The following is a 25167-nucleotide window of genomic DNA, read 5'->3' as shown; positions in this document are numbered from 1 at the left end:
TCAATTCTTCAGTGGCCAAGTCAATCGCCTAATCTGAACCCAATTGAGCATGACTTTTATATGCTGAAGAGAAAACCCCCAAAACAAGCACAAGCTAAAGATGGCTGCAATACATGCCTGGCATAGCATCACCAGAGAAGACACCCAGCAACTGGTGATGTCCATGAATTGCAGACTTCAAGCAGTCATTGCATGCAAAGGATATGCAACAAAATACTAAACATGACTACTTTCATTTTTGCTGTGTCCCAAACATTATGGTGCCCTGAAATGAGGGAACTATGTATAAACACTGCTGTAATTTCTACATGGTGAAACCAAAATGTATAATACCCTTTAATAAAATCTGACAATGTGCATTTTAACCACATGTGATTTTTTATATTACAAATTTCAAATTGTGGAGTACAGAGGCAAATAAAGAAATTATGGGTCTTTGTCCCAAACATTATGGTCCTCGATGCACCTACTCTGGGCAAGAGACTGCATCTACCCTATCTATTCCTCTCTTGTATTGGATGCACAGGTACAGGCAGATGGTGGGCAAATCCACTTTGCTCAGTTAAAGTGGATCTGGAGATAGTATGCGAGAAAGGTAGTAATAACCAATCACATTTTAGTGGTCAAAAATCAAGCAGCAGAGAGCGCAATCTTAATTATAGCCACAATAATGTAGAAATAGCAACCTGCTGCAGTGAAGTTGTATTTTTTTATAGGCTTAAAAAGGTCACTTTTAACATTCTGCTGCAAAATATTTCACATGAAAGCACCAATCTCTTTACAATTATAGGCAAGTCCATTTAAATTATTCCCATTGATAAGTAAAACAATTCAATGAAAATGTAAAGTCAATTTAAATTGCAAATATCAGTTAGCACTGGTAACCATTTAAAAAAATCAATACAACAGCAATTCTGGCAATACTTTGTCCATAAACATGAGATAAATGTTAGTGGAAAACAGTTATACATAGTAGACAGATAATGAAGGTTACAGATAGTCATAGCATCAGGTTTTCATTAAAGTGCTTGAGCTTCCAATGGCCCCTTCCAAGATCTGCACACCCAGTAGATTCAGGTACTGCAAAGCTGGGTAAAGAAGGGTCAAACTGCCAAATTCATTTGCTCTCGAGGTGGGGTCCAATAATGGCCTGCAAAGGACAGATCAAGGGTTTCACCGGGTGCACCTTGAAGGGGAGCACTTAGGTTTACTGACTATTACCTCAAGTTGCGGAAGATAAAACATAGCTGGAACATTCAGCCAACCAAGCCAGATGTTTCAAACAGATGTTACTTCAGCTGCCTTGCTTGGAGTTCTAAAACAATCCAGGTCTCTTAATGCATCTTTCCCAAACACACATATAAATATTGTGATCCAGAAAACTATACTCCATAATCAGCCATTCGAGTGTCTGTTTTATTCCACCCCTCTAACGTAATTCTAAAACCACCAATTGTTAAAGACAAAACCTCCTTTGGTCATTGTATGCAAGAAAGACATTATCCTAAACTTTAATCCATTTAATTTTCATGAACTGTAGTTTATGGAGTCTTTGTCAATCAATAATTCGTCCCTTTCAGGATTTTCCACCCCAGGGCTCTGGTACCAAGGAAGCCTTTCGAGGATTGGTTTATGGAACCCATTGTAGAGGAATGCACCTGTCAGTAGGATTGTGAAGCCCAGGATTTGGAGCCAATGGAATTGTTCCCAACCCACTGCAAGGCTCACTATCCAGATTATTACGGTTCTTAGACTGTCCAGAACCATTCGCGTGGTTGCACTGATTTCTTTTGTCACGCTAATGCCAGCAAAATTGAAGAATGAAATGCTCAAAATATTTCCCAAGAGGGCCATAACAATTAATGGCTTCTTTGCAATTTGGCAGAAAGCATCAAGTGCATCTTCAAGAACACCTCTTGGGTTGCCACCAAATTCCCCCACTGGGATGTAGTACATTGGAATCAACAGCAAAGTTAGGATGATGAATCCAAAAATACCTAAAAACAAATAAATAATTAAAGTCAACATATTTAAGTCGTTAACCTTAATAATGCAGCAGACATGAATCAGATTAGCAAAAGAGCAGATGACATGGGTAGCAAGTGTTATGAATTTCTCACTCACTGCATTAATAAATTACCAAATAAACACCAATTTGGGGTTCAAAGTGTTATTAATCACCTTATCGGCATCAATTAAATGTGCAATTTGCAGCATGTTGAATTGCTAGAGAAAAAACCTTTAAACATTTATTGACAGGAGAATGTTTAAGCTTTGGGCAGGCAAAACAATATTATTCCGTGAGTAACATAAGTTAAATACTAATTCAAGATCTACCTTTGAGCATGCCAAAGTATTTTTAATTCTGACAGACTGGGAAATGTTGACCTAAAAGCTGAATGTCATTGTACACCAGCTACAAATCCAATACTTGTGCACATCAAGGGTCTACAACTATAGGTAGGGGCATATAACAAGGGACAGGTTGTTTATGGGGGAAATCAGAAGAGTAATTTTTTTTCACCCAGCACATTGTTGGTATCAAGCGGCAGCAGGTTCTCAACATTTCAATAGCAGTATCTAGAAAAGCAATTAAATTGCAAAGACATTGAAGGCCATCTTCCAAATGTTGGTAAGTGAGATTAGTATTGTTAGGTGTTCTATGATTGGCATGGACAGTGGGCTGAAGCAAAGATCCTATAGCGGAGCAAGATAGCTTACTCCTGTGAAATGCAATGGGCTGACGTGTAGTACGCTACGGAGGGGATCCTGGACATTTTTCCCCGCCCATTTTAGTAACCGGAGCCTACCTGACCCGACCCGACTCGCAGTGTAATCAATGTTGCGGGGCAACAGTTTGTGTGTGTGATATAGGGTTAGATTCATAATTCTGTCAGTTCATACTTCTTGTCAAGAATAAAATTTGACTCTGGTAATTGTCTTTTTTAATGTTTTTTAAATCATTTCTTTTTAAATGGCTCACAAGCAGTGTTTGAGTTGATTTTGTAGTAACCGGAACCTACCCGACCCGACTCGCAGGGTAATTAACATAGCGGGGGAACAGTTTTTGTGCGTGATATAGGGTTAGATTCATAATTCTGTTAGTTCATAATTCTGTTAATTCTTGTTAAAGAATAAAATGTTTATAAACACACATACATGAATGTGATATAAATGTATGTAATTTTTATATCCAATGATGAACTTTATTTCAGACTAGACAAGGGACATTAAATAAGAAACATTGCAAACCTCCCCACAACTTCACACACACACTAGGCCCTATCCCACCCCTCAACTCTTTTTCCCCCCCCCCCCCCCCACACTGCAATGTTTCCCCCCCCTATGCCCCTCTCCCCGCTGCCCCGGGCCGCACATCCCCTCTCCCCGCTGCCCTGGGCCGCACACCCCCTCTCCCCGCTGCCCCGGACCGCACACCCCCTCTCCCCGCTGCCCCGGACCGCGCACCCTTCTCCACGCCCAAGTCAAAGACCAAAGCGAAGATACGGGAGCGGAGGCGGAAGCCAAGATCCGATCTTTGGCCGGAAGCAAGATGGCGGAGCAAGATGGCGGAGCAAGATGGCGGAGGCTGGTTGCTAAAATGGGTCCTATAATCGCCCATGAATCTGCCCATGACCATACTACGCGTTTGCGTGAGAGTAAGCCATCTTGCTCTGCTATAGGATCTTTGGGCTGAAGGGCCCATTTTTTCTGTATGACTCCAAGCCTATTTGGCTTTGCTTTAAAATCCTTTGGGAACTTGGGTCATGGCACTAACAATGGCTTTGTTAGTTAAGGCAAGTTATTTTTCAATTTAAATTTAGGACTGGTAAATCAGTTTCCTACATTGTTATTAGAATAGGTTGCATTCAAAAGTAGTGACTGGAGTGAGGAAGTGAAAGAGGAACAATTTTTTTGCTTGTAAAAATAAAATTTCCAGGAGGAAAGATGATTGCAGAAAGCAGTGAACATTGCCTAGTCCACATAACAATGCTCTCTTTTCACTCCCGGCATCGGGACGGTATAGGAGTCTGAAAACTAATGTCTAGGAGCAGCTTCCCCCCCCCCCCCCCCCCCCCAACTAAACTCTGAACTATGAACTGCCTTGCTTGCAATAGGGACTTGGGGCTTTGCTTTTGTCTTTGCACTATGTTTTTATATATTGAGCTTCTTTGCTGTTCATTTATGATGTCTACTGAGCACTATGTATATATCTGTTGTGCTGCTGCAAGTTAATTGTGCCATCTCAGGATACATACAATAAAAAACTCAAGACAAGTAAAAGTTATGTAACAAAGAATCAGTCACACTGGCACAACCCCTTGAGCAAGATGTTACACAAAAATTATCCGCAAAATGAAACTTAAACAAGCTTAATATGCACAAAAAGACGAAATGCAGAACTTTGTCTTCCAAGACAAATAATTTTAGGTTGCGAATTTTCCCCCTCAATTCTTAATGAACACCCAATTATGAAATTTCTAGTCATCCACTTGAAAATGTTTTAAGCCAATATGCTCCCATTCTTCTAGATGACCGTTTCAAACATTTGTGCCCTGTTCAAAGCATGCTGGTTCTCTTGGCTGCTAACAATTTTTACTCCCCTTCTCATGTAGACCTTTGTCTTTGGCCTCCATTGCCACATTGAATCCACATGCAAACTGGAGAAATGGTACCTTGTTTTCCACTTGGGTCGCTTACAACTCAAAAACATGAACATAGAATTCTCTAATTTCAAGTTAACCACTCCCTTCACCTTAGTGCACACATTTCTCCCACCATCTCCCGATTATCCCTCCCCACATCTTACCAAGTCACCCTTCTCCACCCCTCCACTATACACTCATCTCCCATCCAAGTCCCCATTTTCTTCATCACCCCTTCCCTCTACCTCATTCCCTTCCACCTGCACCCTTCTTCGGCTTTTAATCTCACTCCTCGTCTTGTCCCCTCTAGCCTTTGTCACGTATGCTACCCATTTTTAAATCTCTCCACCCCCCCCCCCAATCACTTGCCAGGCTTCGCCCTGCCCATATTTTTCCAACTTCCTCACCGTGCTCCAATCAGTCTGACGAAGGCCCCAGGCCCAAAATGTCATCCGTCCATTCCCTCCACAGATGCCACCTGACCCATTGAGTTCCTCCAACACTATTTTGCTCGACAGTTTCTAGCATCTGCAGTTTGTCCCCATATTCTCAATCTTGTTGAAAGAATCCCATTAAGATTGGCCAACTCCTCAAACAAACCACTGCAATGGTGGAAAATAAAAGCATGGTCATGTTTTATGGCAAAACAGCAGAACACCCTCATTTAAACTGCTTAATAGTTCAAAAGGCATATATATCATACCTTCTGTGCCCACCGCTCGAAGTGGGTGGACATCATGTTTAGAAACAAATTTTTCCTCTAGCACCATCTGAATAGCAACAATTATTTGTGCCATGACAATAAGGAGGTCTCCTAAAAGATGAATTGAAAAAGATACCAAATAGATTGAATTTGGCCCATTTTACCCTTGACACTGGTGTGAGACTACAACTTAATTTAGTCTATACAATATTAGCATGAAACATACAGTACCACTGATTAGGTAGAAACCCCACAATACAAAAAGCTGTTTCTGTGGGGAAGGACAATAGTCTGCCCAGATATACTTGGAAGGCTGTTTGCAACTAAATGTCACAGAACTGTGATGGGTCCATGAACATGTATGAGATTGGGTGTTGGCAGTTAGCCATGATTAAGCATCTTGCAAGTTTGTGACTTGGGTTGGTCAGGAGGCAAGCTAGAGATTAGAGATACATAAACTATAGCCCAATGAACTGAAGGAAAAATAGGATAAAGGACCTGTGCATGTTCATAGATTAATTAAAATTGGTAGATTTTATTATTACTACTGGATAGGAGATAACTTTCCTTAAATAACTAATTGTAAATTTTGAGACTTGGTGGGTTACAGTAGAACAACTAATTTGATAGCACTGACTGGTGCGTACTCAGGGCTGTTGCTTCAGCTCCAATGACATCAATTCCAACTTGTGCTGCATGGAGTTTGCTTGTTTTCCTTATGACCACATTTCAATTTCCTCCTACATCCCAAGGTGTTAGTAATTAACTGGCCACTAAATTGGGAATCATGTAGGTAAATGGTAGAATGGGGGAATTAATGGAAATCTGAAAGGAATAATAGGATTAGTCCTAATGGGTGCTTGATTGGTAGCAGCTGATGGGCCAAAGGGACAGTTACTGTGCTGGAGGAAGCCAAGATGCCTAACTGAAACACCTAAACTACAAAATCCATGGAGGATATTTCTAAGGAGGCAAAGACAACGAGGGAAACATTAAGGCAATAGCTAAAATGCCAGAGGAGTCATCCAAATGGAGATAGGGTCTGTGCCCAACTGCATGGAGAGTAGATGTCTTTAAGTTATGAAACTTAAGTAATAAGCCGATGCAGTTCTATAAATTTAATAAGCAAGCCAATGCAATTCATCCAACCCAAAACTATTCATCCCCAAGGAAGTATTTAATTTAGTTTAGAGATACAGCATAGAGACAAATCCTTTGGCCCACTGAGTCAGTACTGACCAATGATCACATGTACACTAATTCTACGCTATGCACTAGGGACAATTTATAATATCCAATTAACCTATAAACCTGCACGTCTTTGTAATGTAGGAGGAAACCAGGGTCGACCCATGGTTGACGAGAGCGTGGGAGAAAGGGGGAGAGGGGAGGGGAAGAACAAAGGAGGACCCGGCATGGGGGGGGGCCGCGCAATGATGGAGGTGGGGGAACAATGGACAATACGGAGGGGGGGGGGGGATGGGGAGGAACAAAGGACAATGGGGACCCAGCTGTGGCGGGAACCGATGTGCGTGTGGGGGGGGGGGGGGGAAAGAACAAAAGGAGGAGCCGGCATACTTTGCAACTTTGTCAGTGCTGTAGGTGGCTGCTATTTGTATACATTGAGTTTGCAAGCAAAGGATTTCACTGTGCCTAGTCACATGTGCCAATAAAGTATTCCAAACCCAAGCACCCAGAGAATGTACACGCTCCATATAGACAGCACCAGTCCAGATCAAACCTGGGCAGCAACTCTATATCACTACGCCACCCCATTCAATATGGATCTACATCTAGAGTGGAGGAAATACTAAACACATCATTACCTGTTATCACCCGAGATAGGTGCTGTTCTTGGTCACTCTTTTTACTGACAAAGTCCGCCAAACCAACAACGACAAGTCCACAGATGGTGAAGAAAATTCCTACCCACTGGCTGACTATTAACTTGCGGCCCAAGAAGGCAACAGAGAGCAGTCCAGTGAAGATAATCACAGCTCCTCGAAGCATCTGGAAGCTGGAGGCACTGGTCAAGTTCAAAGCTGGAGAGAGATGTACCAACATAATAGGTGTTAGAAAATTTAAAACTAGAAAAAGCAGATTCACAACTGATAGGGAGATAAGTTTAGACTTTAGAGATTCAACGTGGAAGCATGCACTTTGACCCACTGAGTCTGCGCTGACCAGCGATCATCCTATACATTAGCACCACCCTACACACCGAGGACAATTTAGTTTTTACCGAAGCCAATTAACCTACAAACCTGCATGTCTTTGGAGTGTGGGAGGAAATGGGAGCACCGGGAGAAAACCTACGCAGTCATAGGGGTGAATGTATAAACTCTATACATAAAGCACCCGTAGTCAGGATCAAACCCAAGTCTCTGATGCAGTAAGGTAGCAACTCTACGGCTGTGCCACCCCTATTGGGAATTGGGATGTTATGGGAATATCATTGAATACACACAATTGACGGATGGTAGTGTCAGCATCATGACCAAGTTACCAGACTAGTAACTTTGGTGCCTGAACCACCAAACACTGATACAAATCCCAACACAGGAGTGTAGAATCTTTTACAGATACAGATACAGCACGGAAACAGGCCCTTCGGCCCACCGAGTCCATACCGACCAGTGATCCCCGCACATTAACACCATCCTACACACACTGGGGACAATTTACATTTATGCCAAGCCAATAAACCTGTACATCTTTGGAGTGTGGACGGAAACCTAAGATCTAAGTAAACCCACCCAAGTCACGGGGAGAACGCACAAACTCCGTACAGACAAGCACCCATGCCGCCCCCAATTAATCAGCTCATTCTTAATGCAGCCCTGCCGTTTGCCTTCTACAAATTACCCAGTGTTTTTTCCATTACTAGTCAGCAAAGAGACAAATATACAATGCCACTGATTGACTCTATATCCCAAAGGCCATTCCAAATAGGAGATCCATTGTAATCACAAGATTATATAGACATTCTTCAAACACTCAGTAGACTTACCAATGTACATAATGCTAGTGGCCAGCATGTCACACACAGCAGGGGGAAGGAAAATGAAAGAGTTGAAGTTCCTGGCAGAAGCCATTTGTGGTTCTGGTTTTTGTCGATCATAGCACAAAACTATGTGGAAAGCAGCCAGACAGCAGACTTCCCCAAGGAACATTCCCACTGCCTACAAACAACAAAAGTGTTAAATTGCAGATGGTCTTGTTTAAGGTCAGACAGCATTGGCTTTCAACTGAAGATTTTAAATGCAAGCATGGATCCAGTTTGCTTTACATATGCAACAGATTTCTTTTCTGAAGAGGTGACCAAATGGATTGATGAGCAAGGTAGGAAACATTGTCTACAAGGTCCCACATAGTAGCTAGCCAATTGCAAACTTATTTTGGAGGAGAATGTAGTGGCATGGTTAGCAGGTTTGTAGATAACACCAACCTAGGTGGTGTTGTGGACAGTGATGTCCACAACAGGATATAGATCAACTGGAAAAGTAGGCACAGGAATAGCAGATAGCATTTAAAATCAGACAGTGAGGTGGGATGCACTTTGGGAATTTAAAGCAGGACATGTAAAGGAAACCAGACAGGACCTGCATAGCAAATGGCAGAGCCCTGGGAATGTGGAATGGAGATTATGTACAAGGTCCTTGAAAATGGCAACACAGGTAGACAGGTCGTGAGGAAGGGATATGGTGTGTTCTTCATCAGCAGAGGCACTGAGAAAACAGGCTGTACAAAGTTGTACAAAACATTGCCTAGGCTGCACCTAGCAGCATTTTGTGCAGTTCTCGTTGCCACACAGGAAACATGTCATTAACTAGAGGATGCAGAAAGGATTGAGAAGGTCACCACCTGGTTTGGAGGCTGCGAGTTAAAATAAAAATTTAGATGGGTTGGAGGCAGAGGTAAGATGATAGCAGCATACAACATTGAAAGTAGTAGATATGATAGGCAGGGTCTATTTCCTATGGTATCCAAAACTAGATGGTATCCATTTAAAGGTGTGAGAGGAGGTTTGAAAGGGATCAGTGACAAATTTGCTATTTCTCTCAATCCCCTCCCTGTCTGTATTGAGTAGTTGGCATGTGGAGTATACCATAGGTGGAGGAGGCAGGAAAGTAACATTTAAAAGGCATTTGAATTTTAACAGGTGCATGAATGAGTGGGCAGAGTGATATGGAATTAATGCAGTTAAGTAAAATTAATGTAGATAGGCATGATATTGGCATAGACATGGTGGTTCTATGTTACACAATGACTAATGTTTTCTTGCCTCATTAATCATTGCTCTCATGTATGGATAGAGTGGTTGATTAGAGTACCCTCAAGTTAAATTGTCACATGTTATGGCTGCAGCTGCTAACTAGCACATACTCGCCTGAAGGAAAGGATGATTGAACTTGTGAACCGCTGATCCATGGCAACCCGCAGCACTGAAGTCATCTGCCCACCTGACAAGTTTAAAAACAATGGTAAAAATAATGCTTTGCAACACATTGAGAGCTTTGTCATAAATGATAGGAGCAGAATTAGGCCATTTGGCCCATCAAGTCTACTCCACCACCCAATCATGGCTGATCTATCTCTCCCTCCGAACCCAAATTTGTCATTTGATGTTAGCTTCTACCAACATTTTCCTTCATTGATAAATGTTAACACCTTATAGCCATGGATGTTACTAGGAGTCTAGACAAAATGTGCATTTAAAATAAGAGTTGCTGATTCAGTTGGAGTCAGCAGTCTTTCCAGGACGTGTTCATCACCAGCATACGACTGCTGGTCCCAAAAAGCAGTTCAGTAGACCATGGAGATATTAAAGTATTAACCACATTGCAGAAGGTCTAAATTCACCAAACCAAACTCGGCAAGGGCAACACATTTACTCCTTTAAGGGCTTTTAGCAATCAAAACTTTAAAGATAAATAAATCAACCAGTTGCTTCATGGTAACTATCACCAGTAACCAATTAAACTTTTGAATTAAGTGAATGTTATAAACAATTTGCAGCTATTGTACGAAGATTTGAATTCTGGATGAGATTGTTAGTCCAGATCCCTGACAAATTACACCTTAGTCACGACAGCAAAAATCACACAATTCAGACTGAAGGTCTGAAGAAGGCTCCCGACCCAAAACATTGTATATCAATGTTCCCCAGAGATGCTGCTTGACCCACCAAGTTACCCCAGGACATTATCCTCTTTTTATTGTAAACCAGCATCTGTTGCTCCTGGCGTCTATAACAATTGTGTTTTTTTGTATTCACTACCCAACTAGTTTCTATTTCAAATGTAACAGCTTAGGCTGATAAGCAGGTAAAACCCTTTGATGAGTATTGTGAGTATTATTAGACAATTTCCACCATCGCCCCTCATCTAAGTTCTACCCATTGTAGATCAGGGCCAGGAAACATCAACAGCAAGATTACTAATGATAATGTCAGTACTCAATAAGGACTGGACGAGGGAGAGTTATGGGTAGCAATCACATGCTCATTTGATACCCATTGTACAAACAAGCAGGGAAAAAGCATTTCCTCAGCCAAAATACGTGGATGCCAACTGTTGCCTCCATCTTATCTGCTACCACCTTGGCATTAGACAAAAGCCAGGCCTTCATGGTCATAAATAATTCAGTATCGCAAGCTTTATTTGAAGAACTAATCCTTGCGGATTAAAATGTTGGACACATTTATGGTACTGCTTTCGTCTAGTACTTGACCAATAGTTGGCAAGGGCTATTTGGCTGAGCACAAGCCAAGACAGGAGTGCCTTCAGGATATCCTGCTTCCAAATGGAGGGCTGAACGCTAGGTGTAATACCTCTAGCAGGAAGAACTAAACAGGCTTTGTGTTATAATAGGTTGTGTTATAATAAGAGTACAACATCCCAAATGAGGGATTTAGAACAAATTTGGCAAGCTATGAAGAGTGAGACAAGATTGTCATGGAAAGTAGATCAGTTACAGATAAGTGGAGAAGTGGCAGTAGGAGTTCAATGTGACCAAGCGGGGTATCACACTTGGGACGTCAAATGCAAGGAGAAAGTCTACAGATAATGCCAAGACCCTTAACACAACTAATGTACAGATAGACACTAAATGCTGGAGTAACTCAGGGGTCATTCTCTCCAGAGATGCTGCCTGTCACGCTGAGTTACTCCTACATTTTGTGTCTATCTTTGATTTAAACCAGCATCTGCAGCTCTTTCCTACACAATGTACAGATGGATCAATCTGAGGAAGGACATTATTGCCATAGAGGGAGTGCAGAGAAGGTTCACCAGACTGATTCGTGGGATGTCAGGACTGTCTTATGAAGAAAGACTGGATAGACTTGGTTTATACTCACTAGAATTTAGGAGATTGAGAGGGGATCTTATAGAAACTTACAAAATTCTTAAGGGGTTGGACAGGCTAGATGCAGGAAGATTGCTCCCGATGTTGGGGAAGTCCAGGACAAGGGGTCACAGCTTAAGGATAAGGGGGAAATCCTTTAAAACCGAGATGAGAAGAACCTTTTTCACACAGAGAGTGGTGAATCTCTGGAACTCCCTGCCACAGAGGGTAGTCGAGGCCAGTTCATTGGCTATATTTAAGAGGGAGTTAGATGTGGCCCTTGTGGCTAAGGGGATCAGAGGGTATGGAGAGAAGGCAGGTACGGGATACTGAGTTGGATGATCAGCCATGATCATATTGAATGGCGGTGCAGGCTCGAAGGGCCGAATGGCCTACTCCTGCACCTAATTTCTATGTTTCTATGTTTCTATCAAGTCCAAGTTCATAGCTTCTTGAAAGCAACAAGTAGATAGCAGTAAAGACTGCATATGGTATCCTGGTTTTCAGTGGTCAGGGCATTGAACACAAGATTTAGGAAGTCATGTTACCAGGGATTTCAATGGTCTTTGGTTAGACTGCTTTTGGAATATTGCGTGCAGTACTGGTCATCCCATTACAAGAAGCATGTCAAGCTTTGGAGATGGTACAGAGGATATTTACCAGAATGCTGCCTGGATTAGAATCTATTAGCTACAAGGACAGGTTGGGCAAACATGTTTTCTTTGGGGCATAGAGGTTGAGGGGAGACCCAATAGAAGTATATAAAGTTACGAAATGCATTGATAGGAGAAAAAATAGGCGCAGGAGTAGACAATAGACAATAGGTGCAGGAGTAGGCCATTTGGCCCTTCGAGCTAGCACCACCATTCAATGTGATCATGGCTGATCATCCACAATCAGTACCCCATTCCTGCCTTCTCCCCATATCCCACTCTCTTGAAAGCATTCAGAGCACCAGCCTCCACTGCCCTCGGAGGCAGAAAATTCCACAGACTCATAACTCTGTGTAAAAAAGTATTTCCTCATCTCCGTTCTAAATGGCTTACCCCGTATTCTTAGGCCAGTCAGCCCTTCGAGACAGCACCGCCATTCAATATGATCATGGCTGATCATCTAAAATGAGTACCCCGTTCCTGCATTTTCTACATATGCCTTGATTCCTTTAGACCCAAGAGCTATATCTAACTCCCTCTTAAAATCAATCAGTGAATGGCCACCATTGCCTTCTGTGGCAGATAATTCCAGATTCACAACTCTCTGGGTGAAAAAGTTTTTCCTCATCTCAGTCCTAAATGGATTCCCCTTATTCTTAAACTGCGACCCCTGGCTCTGGACTATCCCAACATCGGGAACATTTTTCCTGCATCTAGCCTGTCCAATCCTTAAGAGTTTAATATGTTTCTATAAGATCCCCTCTCATTCTTCTAAATTCCAGTGAATACAAGCCCAGTCGACCCTTTCTTTCATCATATGTCAGTCCCGCCATCCCGGGAATTAACCTGGTGAACCTCCGCTGCACTCCCTCAATAGCAATGTCCTTTCTCAAATAAGGAGACCAAAATTGCACATAATACATAATAGGTGCGGTCTCACCAGGGTCCTGTACAACTGCAGTAGGACCTCCTTGCTCCTACACTCAAATCCTCTCGCAATGGCGGCCAACATGCCATTTGCTTTCTTCACTGCCTGCAGTACCTGCATGCTTATGTTCAGTGGCTGATGTACAAGCACACCCAGCTTTGTTGCACCTCCCCTTTTCCTAATCTGACACTATTCAGATAATAATCTGCCTTCCTGTTCTTGCCACCAAAGTGGATAACCTCACATTTATCCATGTTACGCTGCATTGCCATGCATCTGCCCACTCAGCCAACCTATCCAAGTCCTCGCAGCTCACACTGTCAACCAACTTTGTGTCATCCGCAAACTTGGAGATGTCACCATATAACCATATAACAATTACAGCACGGAAACAGGCCATCTCGGCCCTACAAGTCCGTGCCGAACACTTATTTTCCCCTAGTCCCATCTACCTGCACTCAGACCATAACCCTCCATTCCTTTCCCATCCATATACCTATCCAATTTAGTTTTAAATGATAAAATCGAACCTGCCTCCACCACTTCCACTGGAAGCTCATTCCACACAGCTACCACTCTCTGAGTAAAGACGTTCCCCTTCATGTTACCCCTAAACTTCTGTCCATTAATTCTGAAGTCATGTCCTCTTGTTTGAATCTTCCCTACTCTCAATGGGAAAAGCTTATCCACGTCAACTCTGTCTATCCCTCTCATCATTTTAAAGACCTCTATCAAGTCCCCCCCTTAACCTTCTGCGCTCCAAAGAATAAAGACCTAACTTATTCAACCTTTCTCTGTAACTTAGTTGCTGAAACCCAGGCAACATTCTAGTAAATCTCCTCTGTACTCTCTCTATTTTGTCACATTTAATTCCCTTGTCTAAATCATAAGTAACTGGGGTCCTAGCACCGAGCCTTGCGGCACCCCACTAGTCACTGCCTGCCATTTTGAAAAGGACCCTTTAATTCTTACTCTTTGCTTCCTGTCTGCCAACCAATTCTCTATCCATGTCAATATTCCACCCCCAATACCATGTGCTCTAATTTTGCACTAAAGTCCAGTTACAGATAGGGCAGAGAGTCAAAAAAAATTCCCCCCTGACCTGAGGACATAGTTTTAAGGTAAGAGCAAATAGTTTACATGAGATTTAATAAGAATCTGAGGGGTAACTTTTTCATACAAAGGGTGGTGGGTGTATGGAACAAGCTGCCAGAGGAGGTAGTTGAGGCAGGGAATATCCCTATGTTTAAGAAACAATTAGATAGGTACATGGATAGGACAGGTTTGGAGAGATATGGACCAAACTCGGGCTGGTGGGACTAGTGTAGCTGGGACATGTTAGCCAGTGTGGGCAAGTTGGGCCTGTTTTTTGACGATATGACAAGACTCCATGAGTGGAGAATGTTCTTTTAAATAGAGAATTGTGAGTGCCTGGAACACTGCTATGGATGGTAGCAGAAGCTGATACGATAGTAGGGCTCAAAAGGCTTTTAGATAGGCACTTGGTTGTGCAGGGAAAGGAGGGATATGGATTCCACAGAGGCAGAGGGCATTAGTTCAACTTGGTATTGTGCCAGGCACAGACATTGTAGGCTGCAGGGCCGGTTTCTGTGCTTCCGTCATATTCACTGCATCTCGCACAACTACCCTACTAAATCCATCCTCAAAAGAACAGCAATAGGTCAAAAAATGTTATGCCTAATCTGCTCAATTTTGCAAGCAGCTTGCTATTAAATGCTTCATTTCATATTTCAGCATTTTTCTGCCAAACCACAATCAGGGATATTGGTCAGTAGTTCCTTGTCTTTCTTCCTCGAGTGTTCATTACATCATAATCATTAGTATATAGCAGCTGAAATCACATGATACACAAGTTGAAAGCTTAAAATGCAAGGCAACTCCTATTCTTTTAGTATCCCCCTCCCATTGGAATTGTGCAATATGGTGCATACTTCAGCGAGTCTTTTAACTTACACTTGAATGCAATATATATGCTTTAAATTGGATTGGAGCATTTTTGAAAGGGGGAGGCTGTGCGATCACTGATCACTGGCCTTGGGCTTGGGGGTACCCGGTGAGGGAGTGGAGCAACCGAGTGGGGAGAGGGTGCGGAAGAAGGGGGTCCCCCCTCCAACTTTTTGAAATTTGATGTATTAAAATCATGTTTTAGTGCACTGTAGAAGTATGATTTCAATGTTTTTTGTATGAAGTATTTTTAAGAGGTAACGTTTTAATGGGTAACTTTATCCACACAAAGGGTGATGGGTGTATGGAACAAGCTGCCAGAGGAGGTAGTTAAGGCAGGGACCATCCCAACATTTAAGGAAAAGTTAGACTGATACATGGATAGGACAGGTTTGGAGGTATGGACCAAAAGCAGGTGGCGTAGCTGGGACATGTTGGCGGGTGTGGGCAAGTTGCACCGAAGTGCCTGTTTTCACACTGTATCACTCTATGACTACATTATACCTCCACCATGCATGAATGCTTCAAAATCAAGTGATCGAGTTTTATTGCCATATACTCAAGCATAGAAACATAGAAAATAGGTGCAGGAATAGGCCATCGGCCCTTCGAGCCAGCACTGCCATTCAATATGATCATGGCTATTCATCTAAAATCAGTACCTCTTTCCTGTTTTTTCCCCATATCCCTTGATGTCGTTAGCCCCAAGAACTAAATGTAACTCTCTCTTGAAAACATCCAATGAATTGGCCTGCACTGCCTTCTGTGGCAGAGAATTCCACAGATTCACAACTCTCTGCGTGAAGAAAGTTTGTGCTCCATCTCAGTCCTAACTGGCCCCCCCTTTATTCTTAAACTGTGTCCCATGGTTCTGAACGCCCCCAACATCGGGAACCTGCAGTTACAGTAAGTGGAAATCTAGCAGGCAAGCAGGATGCTTTCTCCAACCACCCCCATTTGAAGTCCACTATCTTCCACCGTTTCTACCCAGTGCTTGGTACTGACTTCCAGCAGCCACTGGTTGTCCTCCAGGATGCACTCTCTCTCCTCTCAACCCCCCCCCCCCCCTCTCTCACTCCCCCTCTCTCTCTCCCCTCCATCTCTCTTTCCCCCTCCCTCTGTCTCCCCCTCTCACTCTCTCCCCTTCCCTCTCTCTTCTCGCCCCCTCTCTCTCCCTTCTCTCTCTCTTTCCCCTCTCTCCGTCCCACCTCACTCTCCCCCCTCTCTCTCGTCCCCTCCCCTCTCTCCCCTCTCTTTCCCCTAACTCTCTCTCCCCTCTCCCCTAACTCTCTCCACTCTTTCCCCCCCTCTTTCTTCTCTCCCTCTTCTCTCCCTCCCCCTCTCTCTCTCCTCCCTCTCTCTCTTTCTCCCTCCCTCTCTATCTACCCCTCTCCCCTCTCTCTCTCCCCCCCTCTCTCTCTCTCTCTCTCTCATCTCTTTCCTCCTCTCTCCTCCTCTCTCTCCCTCTCTCCCCCATATATCCCTCCCACCTCACTCTCCCCCTTGCTTTCTCTCCCCTCTCTTTCTCCTGTCTCTATCTCCTCTTTCTCTATGCCCCCATCTCTCTCTCTTTCCCCCGTTTCTCTCTTTCCCCCTCTCTTCCTCTTTCCCTCTCTCTTTTACCACCCTCTCTTCCCCCTCTCTCCCATTCTCTCCTCCCTCTCCACCCCCTCTCTCTCTTCCCTTTCTTCCCTCTCACCCTCTCTCTCTTCCCCCCCTCTCCCACCTCTCTCTCCCATACCTCTCCCCCCCCTGCCTCTTCTCTCTCTCCATTCCCTCCCCCCCCCTCTGTCTCTCCCCTCTCTCTCCTCTCACCCCCCTCTCTCTCCCCCCCGTCTCCCTGGCTCCTTCCCCTCTCTCTCTCTCCACCTCCCTTTGAGAGTCTGTCCCTTTGGCACAGAGACTTTCGGGGCAGCGGCGCTTCCGACGCCCCCGACGTCCCGGGACACTCGCACTGTCCGGAGCGCTCCATGGCCGAAGCTGCAGCGAGCGACTCGCTAGCCGCGCAAATACTCGTCAGCCCCGCAAACTCTCCAGCCCCGGCTCCCCGCATCTGTATCCGCCTGCTGCTCCCATCCCTCCCTCAGCCCCGGCTCCCCGCATCTGTATGCGCCCGCTACTCCCATCCCTCCCTCAGCCCCAGCTCTCCAACACCCGTGGACCATGCAGTTTATCCGAGTTTTGAAATTTCTGTTGATCACAGAATTTCTCACCACAGAGCGCGAGAAATTTCTGATCAGTGTGAGGGCGTGAGAGTTTGCCTGAGGGCGTGATTCTCACGCTCAAAGCGTGAGAGATGGCAGCCCTGGGTACATGGATTGGTCAGGTTTAGAGGGATAGGAGCCAAGCGTAGGTAAGTGGGACTAGTGTAGCTAGGACATTCTTGGCCGGTGTGGACAAGTTGGGCCGAAGGGCCTGTTTCCACACTGCATCACTCTATGACTCTATGAATCAATGCAAGCAAATACATTCAAATTCTCCACTCTCCCATTTTAGTTAGTTTAGGGTAGTGTGGGGAAAAGTTACATGGACTTGAAATCATGCACAAGATACTCACAAGAGGCTAAAACTTGAAGAGGTAGTAAGCCTCAAAAGTTGCTTCAAATCCAACCATGAAAGTGGGAAGAGAAGAGTGTCAGATTGGTACGCGTGTTGGTTTATTGATAGGTTGCAAAAACTGGCAGGCTCATCATTGCCTTAATTCCAAGACTAATGATTCATCATACCTAGCTTGCACTCACTACAAAAGTAACCACAAGTTAGAGAAAGAAAAATGCAAGTTGTACCGAGGGCTGGGATATCAACATTCCATCTCAGTCCCACTTAATAGCAGGATTCGTTAGTACCCTGTATACCACCTCCAGACCTGGATGCAATGAAAGATATTCAAGTGTTGATCAGTGTCTCGGAAGTTAATAGGAACACCAAATTCACCAGAATTAGCAGTCAAGCGAGTTGATAAAGGCTAGATCAATAATATTGAATGCAGGTGCATCATTTTCAGTGCTAAACATTTGAAGCAATTCCCATCCCACAAACTAGAACAAAAAAAGACAATAGAAACTCGTTAGTTGTCTTTAGCACTTATAGTCAATGTTAAAAGGAATAAATAGCAATTACTTCAAATTGTTGTAGCGTAATAAACATAAAGGGAAAAATGTATTATGAGAAGGTGCTTAACCTTTAAGCAAGTCTACATCTTTCAATGTGGCAGCAGAAGTAGATAAGTCTGCTCTTCAGCTGAATAGGATCATGGTTCAGCCTCATAGGGTCAGATAGCTAAACATATATTCTGCAACTGATTATTCACAGCCCTCCAAGAACTTAAAGACTGACAGGGACTTATTCCAAAGGCTTACAACATCAAATGTTTCTCCTCAATTAACTTAACCTGAAGATCTACAACCTTTACTCAATCCCCAGTCACACTCCCAGTACCAAGCAAATTCACTCACTTCAGTACAGGTCATTCCTTCATCTCTGAATCAACACTATATTTCCATGGGATTTATAGCTGCTAACACAAATTTGCAGATACCAAATGGATGGGGAAGACAAGTCCCAGATCCTGCAGCCCAGCTTTTTGAAGGCAGCCATGGAGATAGGGAATGCACTGGTTATCATTTTCCAGCAATCCACAAATTCTAGAATTATTTCCAGATTGGCAGGCGGCAAATGAAACTCCAGTACTTGAGGGTTAGGAAAACAAGATCTGTTAGCCTGACCATACAACAGGAATAAACATAGATTAGAATGCATTAAGTATTAAACAAGATCATTGGAAAATATTATCAGTGTTAACACAAATGTAAAAACCAGTAATAACACAAACTAGCCCTTCTGCACACACCAGTTACAATGTCCAACATCCTACAATCTCTCATTCATGCCTCCATTTCAGCTTTCACCAAACCAGCCTATTCAGTGTTACCTCATTTCAGACCTCAGTGGGATTGGAATCCTTAGAGCACTTAATTGTGCCTGGTCATGTCAGAACAAGGTTAAAATCCCAGAGAAAAAGTACAGTGCACAACAAAAGGTCAGCAATTTCAATGCATTTATGGCAACTTGTCACACATCATTCAATATAGCAACACAGGCAGCATCCTGGCAAATCTCCACTATCCATCTCCAAGGAGACTGTAACAAACACAATAGACAATTAATAATGGTATTTATCTCATTAGGCAGGCTGAGCTGATACTCTTACATAAGAATTGAGGCGATTTCATTTTAAGATACAAAAAATCTTATAGGAGTAATGTTTTCCCCTGGTCAAGGGAATCTAGACCCCCCCCCCCAAACACCCTGTTAGAGATATTTTCTTTATTCTACACCTACTCCCGACCATCTCCTACTGAAAGCAAGCTTGTTTTTTCTCTCATAGTTCTGACAAAGGTTCCCAGATCTAAACATTAACCATTTTGCCTTCCATAGATACTGCCTGATAAAATGTTTGTCCAGGATTTACAGAATGCATTTCAGAGTTCATCATTCTGAATTGACAGGAGAAAAATGTCTTCACTCAGTAGTGGGGGAAATCTGTTATTCTCTAATAAAGAGGGCCATGAAGGCTCACCATGTATATTCAAGACAGAATAGATTTAGAGAAAGGAAATCATGGAATGTGTATTTACTGCATACACTAAAGAGGGACACAGGCAAATTCAACCATGATCTAATTGAATGAAACAGCAGTAGGAGGGACAAATGACCCCATCCCGCTTCCATGTTATTTCCTTAGATACCAAAGCAGCACTGGTATTGTAGATGAAGCCTACTGCAGTCAACACAACCTTGCACTCCAACGCTCATGCAATACACTACTTGCTTTAATCAACATCAACTTAAAAGTCAGACTAAAAATCAGAATATTGGGTTATAGAAGTTAAGAGGTCGTGTTACAGTTGTACAAGACATTGATGAGGTCACATTTAAAGGCCGTATTTAGACAATTGTGTTCAGTTTTGGTCACCCTGTTATAGGAAAGATGTTGTCAAGCTGTAAAGGGTGCAGAGAAGATTTAAGAGGATGTTGCCAGGGCTCGAGGGCCTGAGCTAGAGGGAGGGTGTTGAGCTGGCTAGAACTTTATTCCTTGGTGAGCAGAAGGGAAAGGGGTGATCATAGAAGTGTACAAAACTATGAGACGAATAGATCAGATAAATGCACAGAGTCTTTTACCCAGAGTAGGGGAAATCAAGAACAAGGGGACAGGATTAAGGGGGGAGATTTAATAGGAACCCGAGGGGTCACTTTTTTTTTTAACCCAAAGGGTGGTGGATACATGAAACGAGTTGCCAGAAGAGGTACGTGTAAGAAGGAACTGCAGATGCTGGTTTAAACCGAAGATAGACACACAAAGCTGGAGTAACTCAGCGGGACAGGCAGCATCTCTGGGGAGAAGGAATGGATGACAGTTCAGGTCTAGACCCTTCTTCAGACTGGTTAAGGATAAGGGAAACAAGATATATAGACAGTGATGTGGAGAGATAAAGAACAATGAATGAAAGATATGCAAAAAAGTAAGGCTGATAAAGGAAACAGGCCATTGTAAACTGTTTGTAGGGTGAAAATGAGAAGCTAGTGTGACTTGGGTGGAGGAAGGATAGAGAGAGAACGAATGTTGGGGCTACGCTGAAGTGAGAGAAATCAATATTCATACTGGGCTGTAAGCTGCCCAAGCAAAATATGAGATGCTGTTCCTCCAATTTGCATTTAGCCTCACTCTGACAATGGAGGAGACAGAGGACAGAAAGGTCTGTGTGAGTAGACACAAAATGCTGGAGATCTCCACAAGGTCTACGTGAGAACAACGGGAAGAAGGATTAAAGTGTCCAGCAACCGGGAGATCAGGTTGGTTCAGGCGGGCAAGAGCGAAGGTGTTCCGCGAAACGATCGTCTAGTCTGCATTTGGTCTCACCGATGTACAAGAGTCCACATCTTGAACAAAGGATACAGTAGATGAGGTTTAAGAAGGTGCAACTGAACCTCTGCCTAACCTGAAAGGACTGTTGGGGTCCCTGGACAGAGTCGAGGTTTAGGTGGGAAGGATGAGTTAACCAGAGAGTTGCAGAGGGAACGGTCTCTGCGGAAGGCGGGAAGGCGTGGAAATGGGAAAATGTGGCTAGTGGTGTGATCCCGTTGGAGGTGGCGGAGGATTCTGTTTTGTATGCGACAGCTGATGGGGTGGAAGGTAAGGACTAGGGGGACTCTGTCTCTGTTGCAACTAGGGATAGGGAGAGCAAGGGTGGTACCGAGGAGACACGAGTGAGGGCCTCATCTATGATGGGAGAGGTGAATCCCCGTTCCCTAAAGAATGAGGACATCTCGGATGTTCTAGTATGGAACACCTCATCTTTGGCGCAGATACGGCGTAGACGGAGGAATTCAGAATAGGGGGATAGAGTCTTTGCAGGAAGCGGTGTGGGAAGAAATCTAGTCAAGATAGTTGAGGGAGTCAATGGGTTTGTAATAGATGTCAGTCAATAGTCTATTTCCTGTGATGGAGACTGTGAGATCAAGAAAGGGGATAGAGGTATCGAAGATGGTCCAAGTAAGTTTGAGCGCAGGATTGAAATTGGTGGTGAAGTTGATGGAAGTCCATGATTTCTGTATGGGTGCAGGAGGTAGCATCGATGCAGTCATCAATGTAACAGAGATAGAGTTTGGGGATAGGGCCAGTGTACGCCTGGAACAGGGATTGTTCAACGTACCCTACAAAGTGGCAGGCATAGCTGGGGCCCATGTGGGTGTTAGTAGAGGGAAATTGGGTGGTTCAATACAATATTTATTACATGTCATTTGAACCTCAGTGAGGCTCAAACGAAACTGTTTCCACAGCCATACAAACAAAGACAATTCCTACAAGACATACAAACAATTCAATTTACAGAAACATCCATCACAGTGAATCTCCTCCTCACTGTGATGGAAGGCAAAGTCTTTTCTCTCCCCTGCACCATTTCTCTCCCGATGTCGAAGCCCCAGGCGGGCGATGGTAAGTCCCACGGCCATTTAAAGCCACGCCGGGCGATGTACGGCCCCGCTCCGGGTCGTTCCAACCACGCGACACAGGCGGGAGAAGTCGCGTTGCGGGAGAATCCGAAAAGCGGTCTCCACCCAGACCCGCGAGCTCCCGATATCCCAGTCCACCGGTCTGCAACTGCAGCTGGAGCCTCCGAGCTCTGGGGTCGGGCCGCAGCAGCGAGCCACCACCGTTCCCCAAGCTCCGAAGCCGGCCAGCCACACGATGGTAAGTAGTCTGCAGCTCCGCGACTGGAGCTCCCCAGGTCGTTCTGGTTGGAGGCCGCTCCACGGTGCTAGGCCCCAACGACAACGGAGACCCGACAGGGAAAAGGTCGGGTCTCCCGTGCAGGGGGAAGAGATTTTTAAAAGTTCCCCCCCCCACCACCACCACACCACCACACCACCACCCGCATATACACAGTTAAAAACAGTATTAAAAAACACGAACAACTACATTAACTAGACAAAAAAAAAAGACAGGCTGTAGGGGCCGCTGCAACGCGAGTCGCGCCGCAACAGGAACGGATCGAGGAAGAAACAGAGGGCTTTAAGTGCTTCCTGGTGGTGGATGGAGGTGTAGACAATAGACAATAGGTGCAGGAGTAGCCAGCACCGCCATTCAATGTGATCATGGCTGATCATCCCCAATCAGTACCCCGTTCCTGCCTTCTCCCTATATCCCCTGTAGTGTGACTGAACGTCCATAATAAAAACGAGAGAGTGGGGGTAGGTTGGAGTAGGTAAGGGGGGTGGAAAAGTTGAGACGGTTGATGTCATGCAAGCAGTTAAAAAGAAAGAGGTCTAGAGAGGGTGGAAGGCCGTTCTGGGGAGACCAAGTTTAGACAGGTATATCATAATGCTTAAGAGACATTTGGACAGGTACATAGATAAAATAGCTGCAGAGGGTCATGGGCCAAGTACAGGCAGGTGGGACTAGTGCAGATGGGGCATGGTGGTCAGCATGGACAAGTTGGGCCAAACGGACAGTTTCTATAGTGCATGACCCAATGACGATCACATCTCCACAGATGCCATTTTATACATCAAGTATTGCAGCATTGACTTTTTTTTTAAAAACATAGTGATGCATGAGAAATGTAATGCTTTGGATTTCATTGAAGTGTACCGCTCCACATACTCTATTCTGTACCTCATTGTTACGATTCACTTCTTCCCTTACCCCCACTTCCCATCCAAATTTGGAATCTAAACACGCCAGTAATTAAAATGTTAGCAGTTGCAATTAAAATATACAGTTTAAAAAACAAATGACGAGATTGAGGTCCTCACAAGTGTAAAGTGCCTGCCCTTTAACAGCTGAGTCCCGTTGACAACCATGGTGCAAAGCCCTGCGGTATGACTACAGTTTTCTTGCCTTGCTTTTAAGGCGAATAAGGCACAAAATAAGGGTTGAAATCCCACAATGGGATCACGGCATTAAACCCTGTCTAAGGCATTAAACTCTGTTTAATGCAAATAACACAATTTAGCCCATACCCTTGCCCCACAGGAGGCCGAAATTAATTTCCTTCGCCGGATGGAATCTCGAATAGATGATATTAGGAAGGACGACGCTGGTGGATTTCAAATAAACTGGATTAGAAGAGGATTTGCAAACAAAATCTCCAAATGCAAAATGCTAGCAGATTATCCATTGAGTGAGAGAGTGAGAGAGGGAGGGAGGGAGGGAGGGAGGGAGGGAGGGAGAGCTTCCATCAATGAAGCAAGCTGCAGCTGAACGAGGTGCCCGTCTCTCACTCTCTGTGTGTGTGTACACTACAGCAGACACTTACTTGGCAGACAGTGTGTTAATGGAGCCAGTGACGAGCATCGTCGCTGCCAGGCACAACTGATACTTGGACCACGCCATCGAAGCGCTGAAATAATGCCGATCCGGCCGGGAATTCGGCGGCTTTATAAAGGGAACTAACTCTTCCCCGTCATTACAGGAACCAGAAATCACATGATTAGTCAGCTGAGACCCAGTCACGCTGACAGAGCAACTGCAACTAACTCCGTGCAACGACCAGCAGGCTGAATAAAAGCCAATCGCAACTCAACTCAACTCGCCTTCATTTCTGAGTTATTTTTTCCTCTCTGGTGGAATAAATGTTGTAATGTTTAAACCAGCATAGTTTGCAATAATCATTTTTTTTAAAATCTCTTAACTTTCACTTCCCTGTATTTCTCTGTATTTCTGTTCATGAAGTCTTCTGCTACCAGTGGTCATTGACAACGCCACACCTGACTCCTGAAGAGTGTTTCTGATCTGTTGGACAGGTGTTTGGGGATTTTCTTTATTATAGAGAGAATTCTTCTGTCATCAGCTGTGGAGGTCTTCCGTGGCCTGCCAGTCCCTTTGCGATTAGTAAACTCACCAGTGCTCTCTTTCTTCTTAATTACGTTACAAACAGTTGATTTTGTTAAGCCTAAGGTTTGGCTGATGTCTCTAACAGTTTTATTCATTTTTCTCAGCCTCATAATGCCTTTTTTGACTTTCATTGGCACAACTTGGGTCTGCATGTTGATAAACAGCAATGAAAGTTTCCAAGGGTGATGGAAAGACTGGAGGAAAGACTAGGTGCTGAGAGCTCTCTTATACCTGCATTAAGGAGGCAATTAAACACACCTGAGCAATTACAAACACGTGAAGCCATGTATCCCAAACATTATGGTGCCCTGAACTGGGGGCGGGGGGCTATGTATAAACACTGCTATAATTTCTACATGGTGAAACCTAAATGTATAAAAATGGCCTTTATTAAAATCTGACAATGTGCACTTTAACCACATGTGATTTTTTTTTCTATTACAAATCTCAAATTGTGGAGTACAGAGGCAAATAAATAACTGATGGGTCTTTGTCCCAAATATTATGGAGGGCACTGTAGTTCATTT

The 25167-nt window shown here is 44.0% G+C and overlaps 1 protein-coding gene across 1 annotated transcript; it reads right to left on the bottom strand.

Annotated features, from left to right (window-relative positions):
- Nucleotides 1-599: 599 nt before the first annotated feature.
- slc35f6 (solute carrier family 35 member F6) lies at nucleotides 600-24277 on the bottom strand. Its single transcript, XM_033021083.1, has 6 exons — nucleotides 24063-24277; nucleotides 9740-9812; nucleotides 8360-8531; nucleotides 7176-7391; nucleotides 5350-5460; nucleotides 600-1997 (listed from the first exon to the last, which is right to left on the bottom strand). The coding sequence occupies exons 1-6, from the start codon at nucleotides 24137-24139 to the stop codon at nucleotides 1528-1530; spliced, it is 1119 nt and encodes a 372-aa protein (XP_032876974.1). The 5' UTR covers nucleotides 24140-24277; the 3' UTR covers nucleotides 600-1527.
- Nucleotides 24278-25167: the final 890 nt, after the last annotated feature.

Source organism: Amblyraja radiata, chromosome 5 (genome assembly GCF_010909765.2).
Source record: "Amblyraja radiata isolate CabotCenter1 chromosome 5, sAmbRad1.1.pri, whole genome shotgun sequence".
Taxonomy (NCBI): domain Eukaryota; kingdom Metazoa; phylum Chordata; class Chondrichthyes; order Rajiformes; family Rajidae; genus Amblyraja; species Amblyraja radiata.
This window is presented reverse-complemented; position numbering and strand designations above follow the sequence as displayed.

Excerpts from the sequence above, each read along its gene's own strand:
- slc35f6 (XM_033021083.1), bottom strand. The coding sequence starts at position 24,139 with ATGGCGTGGTCCAAGTATCAGTTGTGCCTGGCAGCGACGATGCTCGTC. Across the intron at positions 9,813-24,062 it reads ATTAACACACTGTCTGCCAA|GTGGGCAGATGACTTCAGTG; the intron begins GTAAGTGTCTGC and ends TAAACTTGTCAG. Across the intron at positions 5,461-7,175 it reads CCTATCTCGGGTGATAACAG|GAGACCTCCTTATTGTCATG; the intron begins GTAATGATGTGT and ends TTCATCTTTTAG.